General features: G+C 40.6%; 1 protein-coding gene across 5 annotated transcripts in view; it reads right to left on the reverse strand.

Moving 5' to 3' along the window:
* CARMIL1 (capping protein regulator and myosin 1 linker 1) overlaps positions 1-15,504 on the reverse strand; it is a 186,989-nt gene that overhangs the window by 11,830 nt on the left and 159,655 nt on the right. For all 5 annotated transcript variants that reach the window (XM_040549451.1, XM_040549449.1, XM_040549450.1 and 2 more), the window contains 4 exons: positions 11,170-11,236; positions 10,653-10,849; positions 6,285-6,391; positions 4,571-5,003 (listed from right to left, as the gene is read on the reverse strand). In XM_040549451.1, coding sequence (XP_040405385.1) covers positions 4,571-5,003; positions 6,285-6,391; positions 10,653-10,849; positions 11,170-11,236 — 804 coding nt within the window. The remainder of the gene's footprint in view (positions 1-4,570; positions 5,004-6,284; positions 6,392-10,652; positions 10,850-11,169; positions 11,237-15,504) is intronic.

Below are 15,504 nucleotides of genomic sequence, written 5' to 3' on the forward strand. Positions count from 1 at the left end.
GAAAAGCTCTCATGTTAATAATAGATCTACGATTAATACAACTCGGTGGTTCTGCTAGAAAAAAGCACCGATTTGGAAACCCTAAGGCAAAGAAAATTGTGCAAGTACTGACTGCTGAATGCACTTCCTTGTTTATTCTTCATGTCCTGGAAATCCAAGTGGAAAATAAATTACACTGAATTGATCACTAGCATTGATGCCTAGCAAAGCTGCAGTGACACCTTGCCTCCTAAGTGACAGGTCTACTAACGTGCAGGAGTTGAAACTAAAGGCTCAGATAATGGACTTGAAACTAACAAAGTCTTTTCTCCAAAGACAGCTCCATATTTAAAAATTTCTCATTTAGGTTTAAAAAGTATTTTTTTTTTTTTTTTAAGATCTGCATTTTGAATATAAGATTGCTGTGATGGATCTTATGCTCTTCAGTGTACAAAAATAACTTTGTATTTTAAACTTACAACTCCAGAAGTAGCAGCACCCATGTGTTTACAGGATTGTTTTAAAAACAAATAGATCTTACTTTTTAATAAATGTTTAAAGCGACACATCAAAAAGGCTGCTGGATTTTCACCATCTCTAAAAAAAGTGAGAGTTCTTGTCCTTTGGAGCTTATGACCTAAAGGTATCCTATTTGTAGATAAAAACTGGACAACAGGAAAGGCAGGAAGGAAGAGAACAGTCACAGTAGCAGGAACAGAGTGAAATAGTATTGTAAGTATAAACATAAAAGGAGTGATGTCTAAATATCCCTGCTGGCCATGTGTCTTTCCCCTGGGGTGGCAATTCAGCACAGGCTTTTTAGGAGAAGCAGATTTTGGAGGGTGATACAGAAAACAGCATGGTTGGCCTTACAGATTTATGGATCTCCATTTTGCTCATATAATCGCCCATCTCCTAAACAAAGCGACTCTTTAATACAACAAAGAAAAGGATGGAGGTGCTGAACACCTGCAATTCCTGTATAGGATGTGTCTGTCTTCCTACCTCTCCTCTAAGAATAGGTGCACACTTAAATGGCACACTGCATTAAGGAGGGTGTAATTAGAATCAAAATTAAACTTCCCGTACTGTAAAATTACCTTGACACCATACAGCAATCCAGTCTAAGGGACTGTACTACAGGTTTTAAATATAAAGTCATCTGTATGTTAAAAACCATGTGTAAGCAAAACAAGTTGTTTTCCCATCAGAAGCAGTCTAGAAACACAATGACTTGAAGAACTAGAGTTGTAAGCTACATCGCCTGTATCAACACAATAAAGTCCCATCCAAATCTAGCAGGAATGTTATGCTTTGTACTACCAGGTGAGAGCTCCAGGTTTATTTTTATTCCTGTTTCTTTTTTGTCAATGGCATTTTGGCTCAATTCTCACCCCTCTATCTCCTAAAGCTAGGTATTTGTAAGACAATCTTGGCTATATATTTTTGAAGGGAATGCCACTCTCCATTTACTGGATCATTTTCCCACACCTTAGCAAACGAACTCTCTGAGAACTGAATCACTAACAATTTTTTCATGGAATATGAATTCTCATGAACTTTCACCAAAATACTAATTTTTCAAGGTACATATTGAAGATATATGCTTAAGGTTTAGCTACAGTAAGTGACTTTAAGAGAGCTTTAGGACAATATGAAAACTAATTTCTCTATAACTTCCCTCTCTAGTTATGTGATTGCTGGGGAAATACTACCACGTACAGAGACGAATACAAAAGCCAGTGCTTGCATTTAACGTAGTACTTAAAAAAAATGCAATGTCAGCATGTTTGGCTAACTAGTGTACACACATTACAAACTGCTTACAGTCCTGAGACAATGCTAAGCACTTACTGCAAAAATACACCCTGAGAAGTTGTCAGTCATGTCAGATAAATGCAGGCAAATTTATCCTGCAAATAAATAGTAACCAGGCTCTACTTTTATGAGGTACGTGCGCAGGATTGGGAAATACTTCTGTTGGGTGCAGCGGCGAGTGAATAAACAGGTTACAAATGAGCTTGGTCTGCTCACAGGTCTTGCTCAAGGTATTTAAAAAGTCAGCCTGTAAACACTAGATGGAGCTAAAAGATCTTTTTAGGCGTGCCTAGCAGTTACACTAATTGCACATATTTATCTCCACCATTAATGCCAATTCTCACATCGTATTCTAAGCAAAAGAAAACAAAAAAGCATTTACCATCTTTCCATCTACTGTGCACCTGCTCATCACTTGTATCTGTAACAAGACTGCAGGAGGGTATGAATGGAATAGTAAATTCCTTCTGGCTTTGTTTTCACGTAAAAGAACTCAGAATATAAGCAGCCATCTGCACCTTAAAGGAAAATACAATTTTCTGTGACTCTAGAATTCTGATAAATTCGAAGATATTAGGGAAGTTGGTGTCATACCCATCCTAAGCAATTTCACAGTTGTGGGATGCTTTCTTCCGCAGCTCAACCATCAGGATACTGTATGATTTTCAGCTTCACGAATGTCATAAATGAAAGTGCAAAATTAAACTGGTTGCTGTTGTAATCTAGGATGAAGTATGTGAAAAATTCTTTTGAACGGCAGTTCAGTTTTCTATGGTGGGGGCAACCTTGAGAAATGGCAAGTCACTACCCTGCTGTGTATAGATTCCTATTTCAATTCAACTTTCTTGTTATTATTTAAGAAAAAAAAAAAAAAGAAAAGAAAAGAAAAGAAAAAACACAACCCCAAATGATCTACTTCTGAATTTTATAAATATCATTTTTTGCAAAAGACAACAAAAATAAGGTAAGTTTTGTGTTTTGGTTTGTTTTTTAATTCCAAAACTACTATTTTCTTAAATTTCTCTTTTTTATATTCATACACTAACATAAAGAGAGTGGGAAACTAATGATAAACATGAAAGGAGAGGAGTAACCTTTCCAAGCTGACAAAAAAACCTCAAAGGGTGAAAAACATACTACTGGGAAAAGGTAACAGATTTCCTTTTGGATAGCCGAAATTCAGGTTTTCAATCGATGCTATGAAAGCTAATCAATGGAAGCAGATTTTTACTCTCTCCACTTTCAAAAAAAAAAAAAGTATGCCTGTTAATAGCCTACCTCAACCACATCACCCCAGATGTTAAGAAACTGAAAAGCACCAAGCAAACCATTTATGCAATTATAAAATATATATATATATATATATATATATATATATATATATTATCTGGTTTAAGTATTTTAAGCAGACTGTAACAGTCTTATTTACAATCATGTAGCATTTTACTTGAAAACTTGGTGTCTTATAGATCAATGAGGCTATTCATGGGCACTACTCAGCACCAGAGAGGTGGGAGTAGGTCATTTCCTTAGAAAATTCATTTTCATGCAGAGGGTCACTTCAACGAGCATATAGCTTGTTAGCCATAGCCTGAGGTCTTATTATTAAGACCTCAGGGTTTGCAGCAACAGTTCAGACATGACAGCAAGTACTGTAAGAGTGAGAAGAGATGTAAAAATAACATTTGAGTGTCTTGCTCAGATCCAGTTAGATAACTGCAGCATTGTAAAGGAAAACATGGCAAAGCTTGCAGATGAGCTTTGCCATGAAGTGATGTCTTCCAAATTGTTGGGGGATAATGGTGGGGAATGGGCAGTATGTCAGAGAGGAAGAGTGAAGGAGGAAATCACTGATCCTTTGGTAATTTTAGAACATGAGAACTGCAGCTGGGAGAAAGCAGGGTCTGACAGCGGGTAAGGTCAATGGGAAACGGGCATCAGGCAAAATATTCTGGCGCAAAATCTTTGGAGTTACATGAGGATATTACAACATGAGGATAACATGAAGACTGTGGAGAATAGGTTGTGTTTTGTGTTTTTTTTTTTTAATGTATTATTGTTTTGAGTATTAGTATCTGAAATACAGAAATCCAAGGCATAAGAATAATTAGGCGTGGTACAAAAGGACATAAAATTAATAAGTGTAACAAAAAAACATGAGCTGGATAGCTATAAACAGTGTCTGGAAACCAGATTTACTTCTCTGCATGGGATATGTAATTTAAAATATGACACATCTCTCCAACTTGCTACATCACCTTCCAAAAGAGAAGCGTGTAGTTGTAGTCTGCCAAACACCTGAGGGTACAGTGTGCAGGGCACCACAGTAAACAGTCATTCCTGGCTTTATGCTAAGCATGCTTCCATTACACTTGAACAAACCACACATCGTATAGAGTGCAGACATCCAAACTGTGCTCACTAGTTGCTCCCAAATTACTCTGTAATATGTGCAAACAGTTACGTGCCCTCTTCTGAGCTTGTGGTGGCCTGACATCACGTGCAAGAGCTGGTGTCGCCTCCTCTGCACAAGGAGAAAAAGTGCAGGCTTAAGGGCATGTCTTCTCTTGTGTGCAGCCCGGTCCCTGGCCAGGGCATTCACGTTCAACCACCCCAGCACTGAACAACCCTCCTTCAGGAACTCTGTAACCCCTGGTGGAAAGCAGGTTGATACGACAAGCCCCAGCTGCCAGCCCCTGTACCCCCTCCCCTGGAGACACCTAACTCTTGTCCATTTTTTACAACAACTCAAGAGAAATCAAACTGCCTTCACCTTCTGAGCAGAGGCTGCTCTCTTCTCCTGCTTGGCTTTCATTTCTGCGAGAAGTCCACTGCCCATCACCTGCACGCCATACCTCCGTCCTCCTTGAGGGCTTCCTTTGCTGTCACCCCTCTCAGCCTTTGCAGCATCATCTGGCTGTGCCTCCTCCAGCGAGTCTGGTGTCTTTAATTCCTCGGATCGCTCCGCACTGCCGTTCTGCTCTGCAGATTTCGGCTCCTTCTTGTTTGTATCCACAGCTGGGCTTTTTGCAGCAACCTTGGGTGAGGAGGGCTCCTCAGCCACCACCACAGTCTGAGGACGTTCAGATTTGGAGCCCCTTGATTTGATTAAGTTAAGGAAGCCGCTCTTCCTTGAGTCCCTTTTCTTCTTCTCATCACCTGCTTCGCTGGGCTCGCTGCCATCTGAAATTTTAGTCGAAGGTCTCCTGATAAAAGACATGGACATTTCAATCTCTTCGTCACTCCCCTCCCCCTTCTCCTTTAAATAGCACAGAATGACTTCTCCTGGGCAAAGCCAACCTTTTGTATGATCTATGTGTTGCCCTGGGCTCAGTCATTAGCTGGTGCATCTAAATTTAAAACTGCATCTTACAGGCAGAGCATTCACGCTTGAGGGGAAAGCTGAGCACAGAGCATTCCTGCATACAAGCACCCCAACTGGAAAGAGCCACCGGTGAAGCAAATGGAGACAGCTAATGGGGGCTGTGAAAAGATCCTCGAGCCACGCACATGGCCAGGGATGTGCAAGTTCACAGGGACATCTGAAATGAGCGGCTGGCAGGAGCCCAAGGGAAGCACAGGAGGATGCCGCAGCCTGCCAGTACCCTGAACTTAACCTGGCTAATCCATTTTTCAAAGCTACCGCGATTTTACCACTACACAGAGTATGTCACACATGGCTTCACATGTCACTACAAATATTTGTAACACACTGACTTTAAAACACTTGCTTTTCCTGCCACTGCTGTCCACCAGCTCACACCTACTATTTTCCTTAATGGACATCTCATACAGTACAGAAGGGGTCACTCCAAGCTGTCCAGAATTTGCCCTAGCTTTCTCATTTATTCATGGAAGTATTTATGTATGCATTTATGTATAAACCCAAGCATGCATTAATGCAAGAACTTCTAGATGCATGCATCTGCAAATATACAACCAAGTACAAAGCAATTGTGTAAGCCAGAATTTTCCCCCTATACAAAGCTAAAGGAGACATATCTTCCAGACAAACATATTTCCTAAATCTGGAGTACTACAACCTGGTTAAATGTATCTACAACATATATTTCTAAAACAGCATAAATCTACTGTCATTGACCACAACAGTGTGGCCGATGAATCCTTACGAGGTAGCCACATCCACGTGTGCACTACTGGCACTAGAGAGGAGAGCCTTGACCAATTCACCGCTCTGCTTTAGCTCTAATGAGCTCCACTGAAGGGTGGTATGAAGCCAACTGAGTTATACAAATACCTGCTAGTCAATAATCCTCTCCACATGGCATACCAAAGCAATTTATTTCAAAGTAGTCATTTTTAATGGAGGGTAATTGAATTCACAGTATCTTAGACTATTAAGGTATTTTCTGACTTTTACAAAAGCAAACCTGAATATTGGGAACAGAAATCAAATACAACTTAGAATTGCTATTTTCCCAGCTATCAGGATAGATTATTTTAATTATTTTTTTAAATTAACTTACTTTGAATCCATTTTTGTGACTTTCTTAGTGAAAAATTCATCCACACCTTCATCCACTCTTCCCATGAGACCATTCTGATCCCCTTCTGGAGGCACTCCAGCAGATACCTGACAGAAGAAAATATCTCTCTAGCGTAAAATAATTCAAGTGCATTTGTTTAAATGATAATTATTAATAATTAAGATATTATTAAAGTTGCATGTGCCAGCCAAACCTCAGTCAACGGAAGCACCAGCTCCTTTACTCAGGCCAGTTGCCCCACTATATCAAACACAAAGTAACACAAAACAACAGTGGCAAACTGGGTAGTGCAACCAAATACTGGGTGAGACTAGGAATTGAATGTCTTGGGCTTGTGAGAGTAGAGCACTAATTAAGATAGAAATGAAAAAAGCAGTTAAAAAAAATAAATCCTACTCTGTGTGTTTGCAGTGGTCACCTGCAGAGAACATATTTTCAACAGCTATTTGTTTCCCTGTTCAGAGAAAAACCATGTTCTGGATTTGGAGATTTAGAAACAGAGCTCCAGTGGGCTAACAGAGCCTTTTAAAAATCATTCAATGCATAACATCCAGTAGCAGAGAGTCTAAATACAGAATCCGGTGTTTCACTTCAGGAATCGAACACAGATTTTCGCCGAGCATCTAAAAACCTGCCCCCTTTCTTTGGTTTCAGCATCTACATTTTGAACGTGGATGACTGAAGGCATCTAAAAAAGCTGAGTTAGCAGTACCTGCCAACCACCGAGGCCCTGTGAAGATTAGTCGGCGTCTCTGTAGCCTCCCGAAGATGAAACACGCCATCTCCTGGGAGGAATTTGCATGTGGTCTAGCTCCTGCATGTGGCTTTGATGAAAAGCTCTATTACGAGCAGAGAAACTTCCTTCAATTTAAAGGACATGTGAAACCCTTTCAGGTGACTACAAAGGATGCCACAAGACCCAGCCCAGTTGTATTCTTGGTAGTACTGATGACCAGGAATTAGTCTGCCCCAAAATAGTAGGATTCATGATTTGAAACAATTTTAAGTCAAGGAACCCGCTAGTTGCCACAGCAGTTCAGAGTAACCCTAGCTTCCCTTTTCAGCTGGAATACAGACTTGTTTCCAAGCCTCTAAAAAGAAAAACAAACACTCTAAAAACTCACAGTTAACATAAAACCCAGCCTCATTAACCCAGGATGACAGCCTGCATATGAACCAAAGCTTTGACACGTCTGTTAAACTTTTTAGCTGCCAGTGGCTGAATCTTGTTAGAAGCCTAGTATTTACCTGGCCACCAGAGACAATAATTAATACTTTATTGATTCTTGCTGTATTAATGTAATTCTAATCAGACAAGAGGCTATCTGGTAAAGACTGCTTTATTACCTGCATGTTTTCAATTAAAAAAAAAAAGCATGATATCTATTTAAAAAAAAAAAAAAAGTTTTTTCCTAAGAAGCACAGTGATTTCTCAGACTTCCAACTCTTGTCACTTCTGTTTTTTTTCCAGAGAACTTGTTTAGCTGAAAGATGTGAAACTAGGCAACCATGCATGCCCTGACATCTGTTTTGGTCATATCAGTGCTCTTTGTCCCAAGGTAAGTGTTTGACTTCCTTCACAAAAAATGGTTGACACTGACATCAGCAGAAATAAGAAAGTATTTGATGGTTTCTAAGGATGAATATTAAACTGTTTCTCTAGACAGTAAGAAAAAGCATCTGTGTATCAAAGGCAAGTCCATTTCCCAGAGCAATGCAAGAATCCAATAATCCACCGCAAATGAGATCTACCTCAAAACAGAAAACATTTTGCAACTGAAAAAGCAGCAAGTTCCTAAAAATGTACTAAGGATGTACACAAATTTTGGGGTCTAATAAGGTATGCAAGGCACAGAATTTTCTTATAGATGTTTACTGTAATGCCTGTTAGTGTTCAATGTTAAGGTAAAAGACTAAGCTCTGTTTTATTTCATCTCTTAGGCTCCTAATGCTAGGGGAAGGGGAAAGAAAAGGGGAAAGGGAAAGGTGGTTAGTTTGTGTTTGTCACATTTCTTTTAGCCTAACTTTAAAGGTGAGCCCTCTATGTTCTTCACTAAGGAAGAATCAGGCCTGAAAGAAGAAATAAAGTGAATCACAGTCTGTTTGTTACATGCTCATCTCTTTCTTGTACTAGATCTTCACACGTGATTGAAGAACCCATCAGGTGAAGATCTCACCAAAAACTAAATTATAAACAACTGTTTCATCATATTGTGTAGAAGCTTATTGGGGATGCTGAGTTCTTCTTTTCTCTCTCTCTCTCTCAACACTCATTTCAGGGTATACATTTCAGTATATACCCTGACAGAGCTATAAAGCTTTCTTCTGCCCATCCACCCCAAGTTAAAAATTTACATTTTCTCCTTTTTAGCTTCCAGACTACAGCAACTCACAGAATACAAGTCTGTTTTTCAGCAAAGCCAGAGAAATACAGCTATCATCATTTGAGATTCCTTAAATTACCCATTGGAAATAATGGGAACAGGAAACAACCAAACAGTCCTGCTTTAAGCAGTATAAAAGTTTAAAGAAAAAAAAAAAGCTATGCAAATAGTTTAATCTTTTGATTCAGTTAACATACCCCCAAAACATTTGTTCTGGGTGGACATGAAGCCATAAGTTTTGGCTAAGAAAATCATGGCTTGCAAAGGGAAAAAACAAACAAACAAACAAAAAACCTTGACTGAAATCCCAGATCCATACTGGGCAAAGTGGGGATCTGAGATTGTGCCTCTTGCTTCTCAAGTGCTTCTCCTAACCATTGCTTTCTATAGCATCAAAGTGGCAAAAACATCAGCATATCAACTCTGCAAACAATGACAGAGTCCACTCGTGACTCTAGACTTGAAAATTTGTCTGTCTCATTTTTGGAAGCATCAAGCAAACATCTCGAGTCTTTTAAAGTTTTGTTTAGATTTGTTATTAGGTCTGAACAACTAAGGAATTAAATGGTCCATCAAACCAGACAGGGACAAATGAGTTTCAGTAAAAAAAAAGAAAAAGTTTGTTTCAATTTCTGCAACTATTAACCCCCTGTTTCCTAATTAATTCAATATGGATGAACGTTCTCAGAGCATTGCATTGTCATGGGAAGTAGCACTTCCTCTTAACAAGAGGTAAGCTTTTTGTATCTGTCAAGCACGATATTTTATTTTCTGGTCACCAGCCTATTAGCAGAGCACTTGCCCTCCCATGCCCCCACTCCTTCCCCACGCTTACGCAGGTGGCACAGGATGCGCTGAGTAAGTTCAGATGGGAAGCAAGTGTAGCAACTGGGAAAACACATGCATTCTGCAGAGTTGGAATCAGATGGAGTAAACACAGATGCGTTTTCCCTACAACGTGAAGTCCAGTCTGTCCTCCTGCTACCTCTATCCTTCTCTGTAAAGGGCAAGGGAATGGAAAGTTGGCTTGCGTTTCCCCCTTTGCTTCAAGGTTTCTCCACTCCCAAGTGGTATAAAAAACCTGCCTTATGTGATCCTTCCCAGCATTAAGGGAATCTTCAAGGGTCATCTCTTCCAACAATCCTAAGGCAGCAGACGAGGCCACAGACATTCATTACTAGGCATTATAATTCAGAGAAGCAATATCTGCCCCTAGATAAGGGTTATTTTATCATATCAGCTCTGCTCTGTTGCCAGGAGATAGCTCTGTAACTCCTCCAGATCTGTCCTTATATACCCTGAGGATATACCATCACAGAAATAAATCTTCATTGATGTGGTATGCCAAGGAAATGGAACTGTGGGAACTCCACACACGTATACTTGGGTTCACACCAATGCCTTTCACAGACAGACAGTGCTCTGTTTTGCTTTTCTAAGGCAGGCTTCAGCATGAAAAGCAGATCTGTGACTATGCAGATTTGCTGGCCCAAACATCACCTTCAGCTCGGGAGCTGTGGGAAGCTGGGTGTCACAGGGTAGCTCCTCTGAGAGCTGATAGAAATAGGAATCCATGCCAAGTTACCAAGTCTTAAAGCAGGCAGAAAAAAAAAGATTAAGACTTAGCAAACCCTTGCAATATAATTGAAATGTTTCGTGGTATTTCATGAGTTTCCTGTGAAAGCTCCATGTACTTCCAGAAACTGCTTTCATTAAAGTAAAATAAGTAAAAAAGTAAATAAAAAAGGATAAAACCAACCCTGGGTTTAGGCTGTGTCAAACAAGACAGAAAGCTTGTAATAAGGATTGCACACTGAAATACATGAATACCAGAAGAAAAACTAAGAAGTTGCTAATAGCTTTTAAAACTTTAACATTTGTCCTCACTACTTTGCAAGACATGACTCATGGCAAAAAGCAATCAACAGACAACATCGCCAACAGGATTTCGATGTAGACTCACTGCTGCTTGGCTGGGCTGCTGCTTTTTATTCCTTTTGGGCCTTAATTTTGTGAAGTGTTCAAGTTTTCTCCCTTCTTCTGATGGAAGCTCTGAAATGAATCCAGACGTTCGTTTGTCCAGCCTGCTGGAAGGAAACGGTGGGTCTTCTATATGGATAGGTACTTCTTCCAGTGCTTTATCTAGATCAAACTCCATTTCTAAGAGAAATCAAAACTTTCTAATTAGACTTAACATGCTGTTTAAAACAAAAGACAATGCCATTCCTTTCTTTTGTGGTAAACAGTTATGAACACGTTTAGAGAACGTGTTCAGCCACAACACGTTTGTGAGCAGACAGAGCATTGTGAGCAAGCACTTGCTACCAGACACACTAGAAGATTCACGAAACAAAGCAAGCAACATGGCCTCAAATGTACTCCGGAAGGAGGGACAGTCTTCTGTGCTTCTGAATAAAGAACTATCTAGAAGAATCTCAGCAAGCAAAGAAGCGGAAAGATTTTATGAAATCCTCACTTACCAAAAGCTCTGGACACCGGCCGGAGCATTCTACTGTGGATGCTTTTCCTTTTTGACTTAGGAGTCATCTGTCAATATAAAATAAAAACAAAGGACTTCAGCGGACAGAAGAAATAACAAGGAATACTTTTTCCTTTCTACACAGCAAATCTGTTCTCGAGATCTGATTGGATTTAATAGCAGGAAGGAATGTTTTTTTTTTTCCTCCCCTTCTCAAACATTCATAACTTTTTCTAAATTGGCATTTTGTTGAACTGACTTTGAAAATGAAGCAGGGAGGCAGTTATTCTTCCCATTAAAATCTTAGGTTGTAAACAGGATAATTAATTTAATTGTCCAACCATTAACTCATTGATCCCCAACTGTAAAACAAGGTAGCTATTAAAACCACACCTTTGCATATGGGATTACAAGGCACGGAAAACTTAAGTAATTACTGTGGCCTCTGTTACACAGTTAATGACAATACAAGGGACCAGTCCTTGTTTTGGCTTTTACTTTTGATATAAAATACACTTCCTCAGCTAGTGACATGCCTCTGGGAAGGATTAAAATCCAGGTGTCTACGCTTCTGGATACCATCACACAGCTCACCAAGCTTCCCTAGGAAAATATAGTCTAGGAGCATGCAGCCCTTCAAAATACCATAAATACCATGCCAGGGTTAGCGATACCACCAGGAAACACACGACTTCCCTGGACTTTAGATACGCTAAGGTGTAAAGTTACCTTTACATACATTCAATGTATCTACGATAAGTTATGTGCTATTCTTCTTCTCACCTTCACATTACCAGAAAAAGGAATATGTTGCCTTTAGAGCACAAATACCCAGACTTAAGACTTAGTTTTGTTAATTTTGGAAGAAAGCTGCCCTTATTTTCTTGCCTGAACTCTTGTCTGCGTGGCAATTGCCTGAACTCTTCTGAAAGCTTGCGTGGCAATAAAGACTTTTTGCTACAGGAAACTGTGCATTGACAATTCTGAACCTTTTAACTTAGCTCAGCATTTTAAGACTTGTAAACCAAAAGCTGAGCTGCATGTTTCCTAAGGAGTTAATTTAAAGTTACTTGGCTCCTGTAAAGATAGGCTCTCTTTGTGGCAAAGTCATATTTGCTGGCTTCAGTGACATCTGTATACTTCCAATACTTCCACTCACTTTCTAGCCCTACCTAACGACTTCGAACGTGGAGTGCCAGTCAGGAAGCTGGATTTTGTTATGGCTCACAACTCATGAACAGAATTGTTAATCAAGTTTAGTATTATCAATTTTAAGAGAGCCAGAAAAGGCATAGTTGGCACTGAAACTTCAGACAACATGAATTTTTAAAGTTAGGCATTTAATAGTTTTTCCTTATGGAAAGTTCAGTGCCCACGCTCACACGTACTAAATTTAGGCTCCCATCCAAAGTAGTGAGAAGGATTATTATGTCACTATTCGCAGGGCTTTTCTCGGGGTTTTGACAGATTTTTAGAACAGGAGAGGTATTACCTGTCTTCTAAATGTCAGAAAAGGGCAGCCAGATTACAGAGTGGGCAGTGATGGCACTGTCCATGCAACAGAGCTGTGTTTTTGCTGCCATGAACATCACCGGGAGAAAAAGATACCTTCAGCTGCAGGTTTCTATGTCCACATTTGACAAGCATCAGTTCATGATAAAGTAACTTTGTGATCAGACAGGAAATAGCTTGCTACCTGAGGAGACGTACGATGAAACTAATGAGCAGGCAAAGTGCTACTGCAGCAAAAGGTCAGACGCTACTTTGAGAGCTAGCAATAAACCAAATGCAGGGTTTATCTCATGATAAAACTGGGCTCATCCAAAACTGGAACAGCTGAAGGCATTTGCACCTCATGCGATGGTGAGCTGAAGCAGCTCAGCATTTGGGGTACAGCAATTAGGAGCCACCACCAGTTGCACTTCCAGCTGCAACCTATTTCTCCTGGTAATGTATATTTACACTCATTTTGGTCTGTTTGCAACTTCTTTCTGGTACTGCAACTGGAAATTACGTCAGGATAATGCTGCAATTCATGTGCTGAAGAAGATCAGGAAGGAAGACAGGAAACAAGGCTGACGGTAGACTTCTGATAGCTCAGGAACTGCATGTCCAGTGTCCACAGTGCTCTTGGATGAACACAGACAAGCTGAGAGCCCTGCCTTGGCCCAGGGCACCAATGCAGAACAGCACAGGTTAAGTTTTGAGGCTCCTGTGCAGTGACTTGAACACTCCAAGATACCCCTGACAGCCAGGAACAGGATGACTCCATCTTCCTTCCTAAATGAGAAAGAGCCCCCAGATGACCCTGCAGAGCTTGTGCTGGTGCTCAGAACCCTTTATCATCGCTGTAACTTCCCGTCAGCCTGGCACAATCCATCAGCAGCTTGGTTGCTGGGGATAAAGGCAGAGGGATAGAGATGCCTGCCATTTGTTTTAACAGCATGAATATAACAGCTACACATACACTTTCATTGGAAAACCTTCTGTTTTCTAGCCTGTTTAGGAAGTGCACAGATGAAACACTTCTTGTCAAGTGAACTTTCTAGATAGCACTCAGAACAAAATGGGTCAAAGCACTAATTTAAATAGGCCAGTGTGCTCTTTCTACAAAATACTAGACCATCTCTGCTTCGTATCTCAGTGTACAGCACGCTACAGCAGCACGGCACGTCTCACTACCAGAGGAGATGTCTGAACTCCTAGGGAAGGATCTTGGCCCTCTCCAGCCTGAGCTCCATTTCCCATAGTTGAGGGAAGCAGCTCAGGTTGGGCACATGCACACCTTGTGCCTTCGCACCACCTCCGGCCACACAAACGCAACTCAGCTCTACTGCCTCACCTTTCAACCCAAGGCCTATACAGGGGAATAGCTGTTGGCATCAACCTCTCCTCCTTGACTGCTTCCACATCTTCCAGTGACTTTCCACCACAGCAGGCCACCTCCTGAAGTTTTTCCTTGCTTTGCCTACTTTTCTGTGAGCACACTGCAGGCTGCCTGGCAAAACAGCTAAAAAGATTAACCTGTGTACCTCTATTTCTCGGAAGCCCTCGTGGGGGTCTGCTGCATGCCGCAGCTCTCTCTGGAGATGGCTCCATGGAGTTATCCCTCAGGCCACTTTAGAGTTAGGCAGTTTCATGTGTCCAAGCTACCTTTAAACTCCTAGGATCTCTTCTTAAATGGATCACTGCTCACAGATTTCTTCTCGACTCCCTTCTTCACAAAGCTATCTGAACACTCTTGAGTTTTCTTAAGTTATCTTACCAAACGTGGAAGAACATCAGTATCTCGGGGATTAAGAACAACAACTAAGGTCACATTTTAAATGCTTGAAGCTTTGTTTCCAGTGCTAGAAACTTACGTGCCTTTAGCAACAGAGTCTTACACACTACATTCCTTGATTATACAGATAACGGGAACTACTCTCAGTGCTTAGGGATGTGCTCATTTCCATCTTTCTCTCCTCCTCCTCCGGAATCATTTATATTCAATCCTATTAAGAGATGCTCCATGACTCTCCTGTCATTCTCCTCTTGAAAGACTTACATTAATGAACAACAACTCCCTCTCTCTCAAAATTCGGCTCCCCAACCCATCTCTCCCCAGCCCTCCTTCCTGCAAAACTACATATGGATTTTCAGCTTTGAGAAGGCATTAGGAGTGACAACAGGTGAGAAAAGCATTCAAAATCTCCAAGCGATTCAATCAGACAAAGAAAACACACCTGACCAAACTCAGAGATAACCCATGACATCTCTTCCACCTGGAACTTGCTATGTCAAGAAAACCCTAGTTTATGCTCACTCTTAAGCCATTGTTTCATCAAGCTGTGTGATGCTTGAACATAAAACCCAAGCGATAGATTCTCTTTCTGAGCAGTAACACTCCTGCTTAGATCTCATCAGCACTCTGCTTTGGTTTGGTCTCACAGTCAAGAGATGCTTTAAATTCAAACGCTGTGCTGGCTGAGCCTTCTTGTAAAATCCAATCTCATTCCTAAACTACTGCCTATTTCTTTTTGTAAGTGCAGATGGATGGCACTAGAGTCTCCCAGGAGACTAACACAGTAGTACAGAGGCAAATGGAGCAGAAAGACGCAAACAAGTAGGCCAGAAACAGCAGAGCTAAAAAAATACTTACACTTGTACAGCAGAGAGTCTCCATGCAGCAAAAAAGAAAGAAAAAAGAATATGAATGGGGAAGACAAAGCAATAGCAGTTTTCAGGAAAGGAGGCAAAACCAGGGCTCACCAAAATAAAGAAAACTAAAGCCAAAACACTTAAAAGTCTTAGCAGGAAAGGTGACATGCAAGAATGAGGTAAAAATCCTTTGCAT

Source organism: Cygnus olor, chromosome 2 (assembly GCF_009769625.2).
Source record: "Cygnus olor isolate bCygOlo1 chromosome 2, bCygOlo1.pri.v2, whole genome shotgun sequence".
In the NCBI taxonomy this organism is placed as follows: domain Eukaryota; kingdom Metazoa; phylum Chordata; class Aves; order Anseriformes; family Anatidae; genus Cygnus; species Cygnus olor.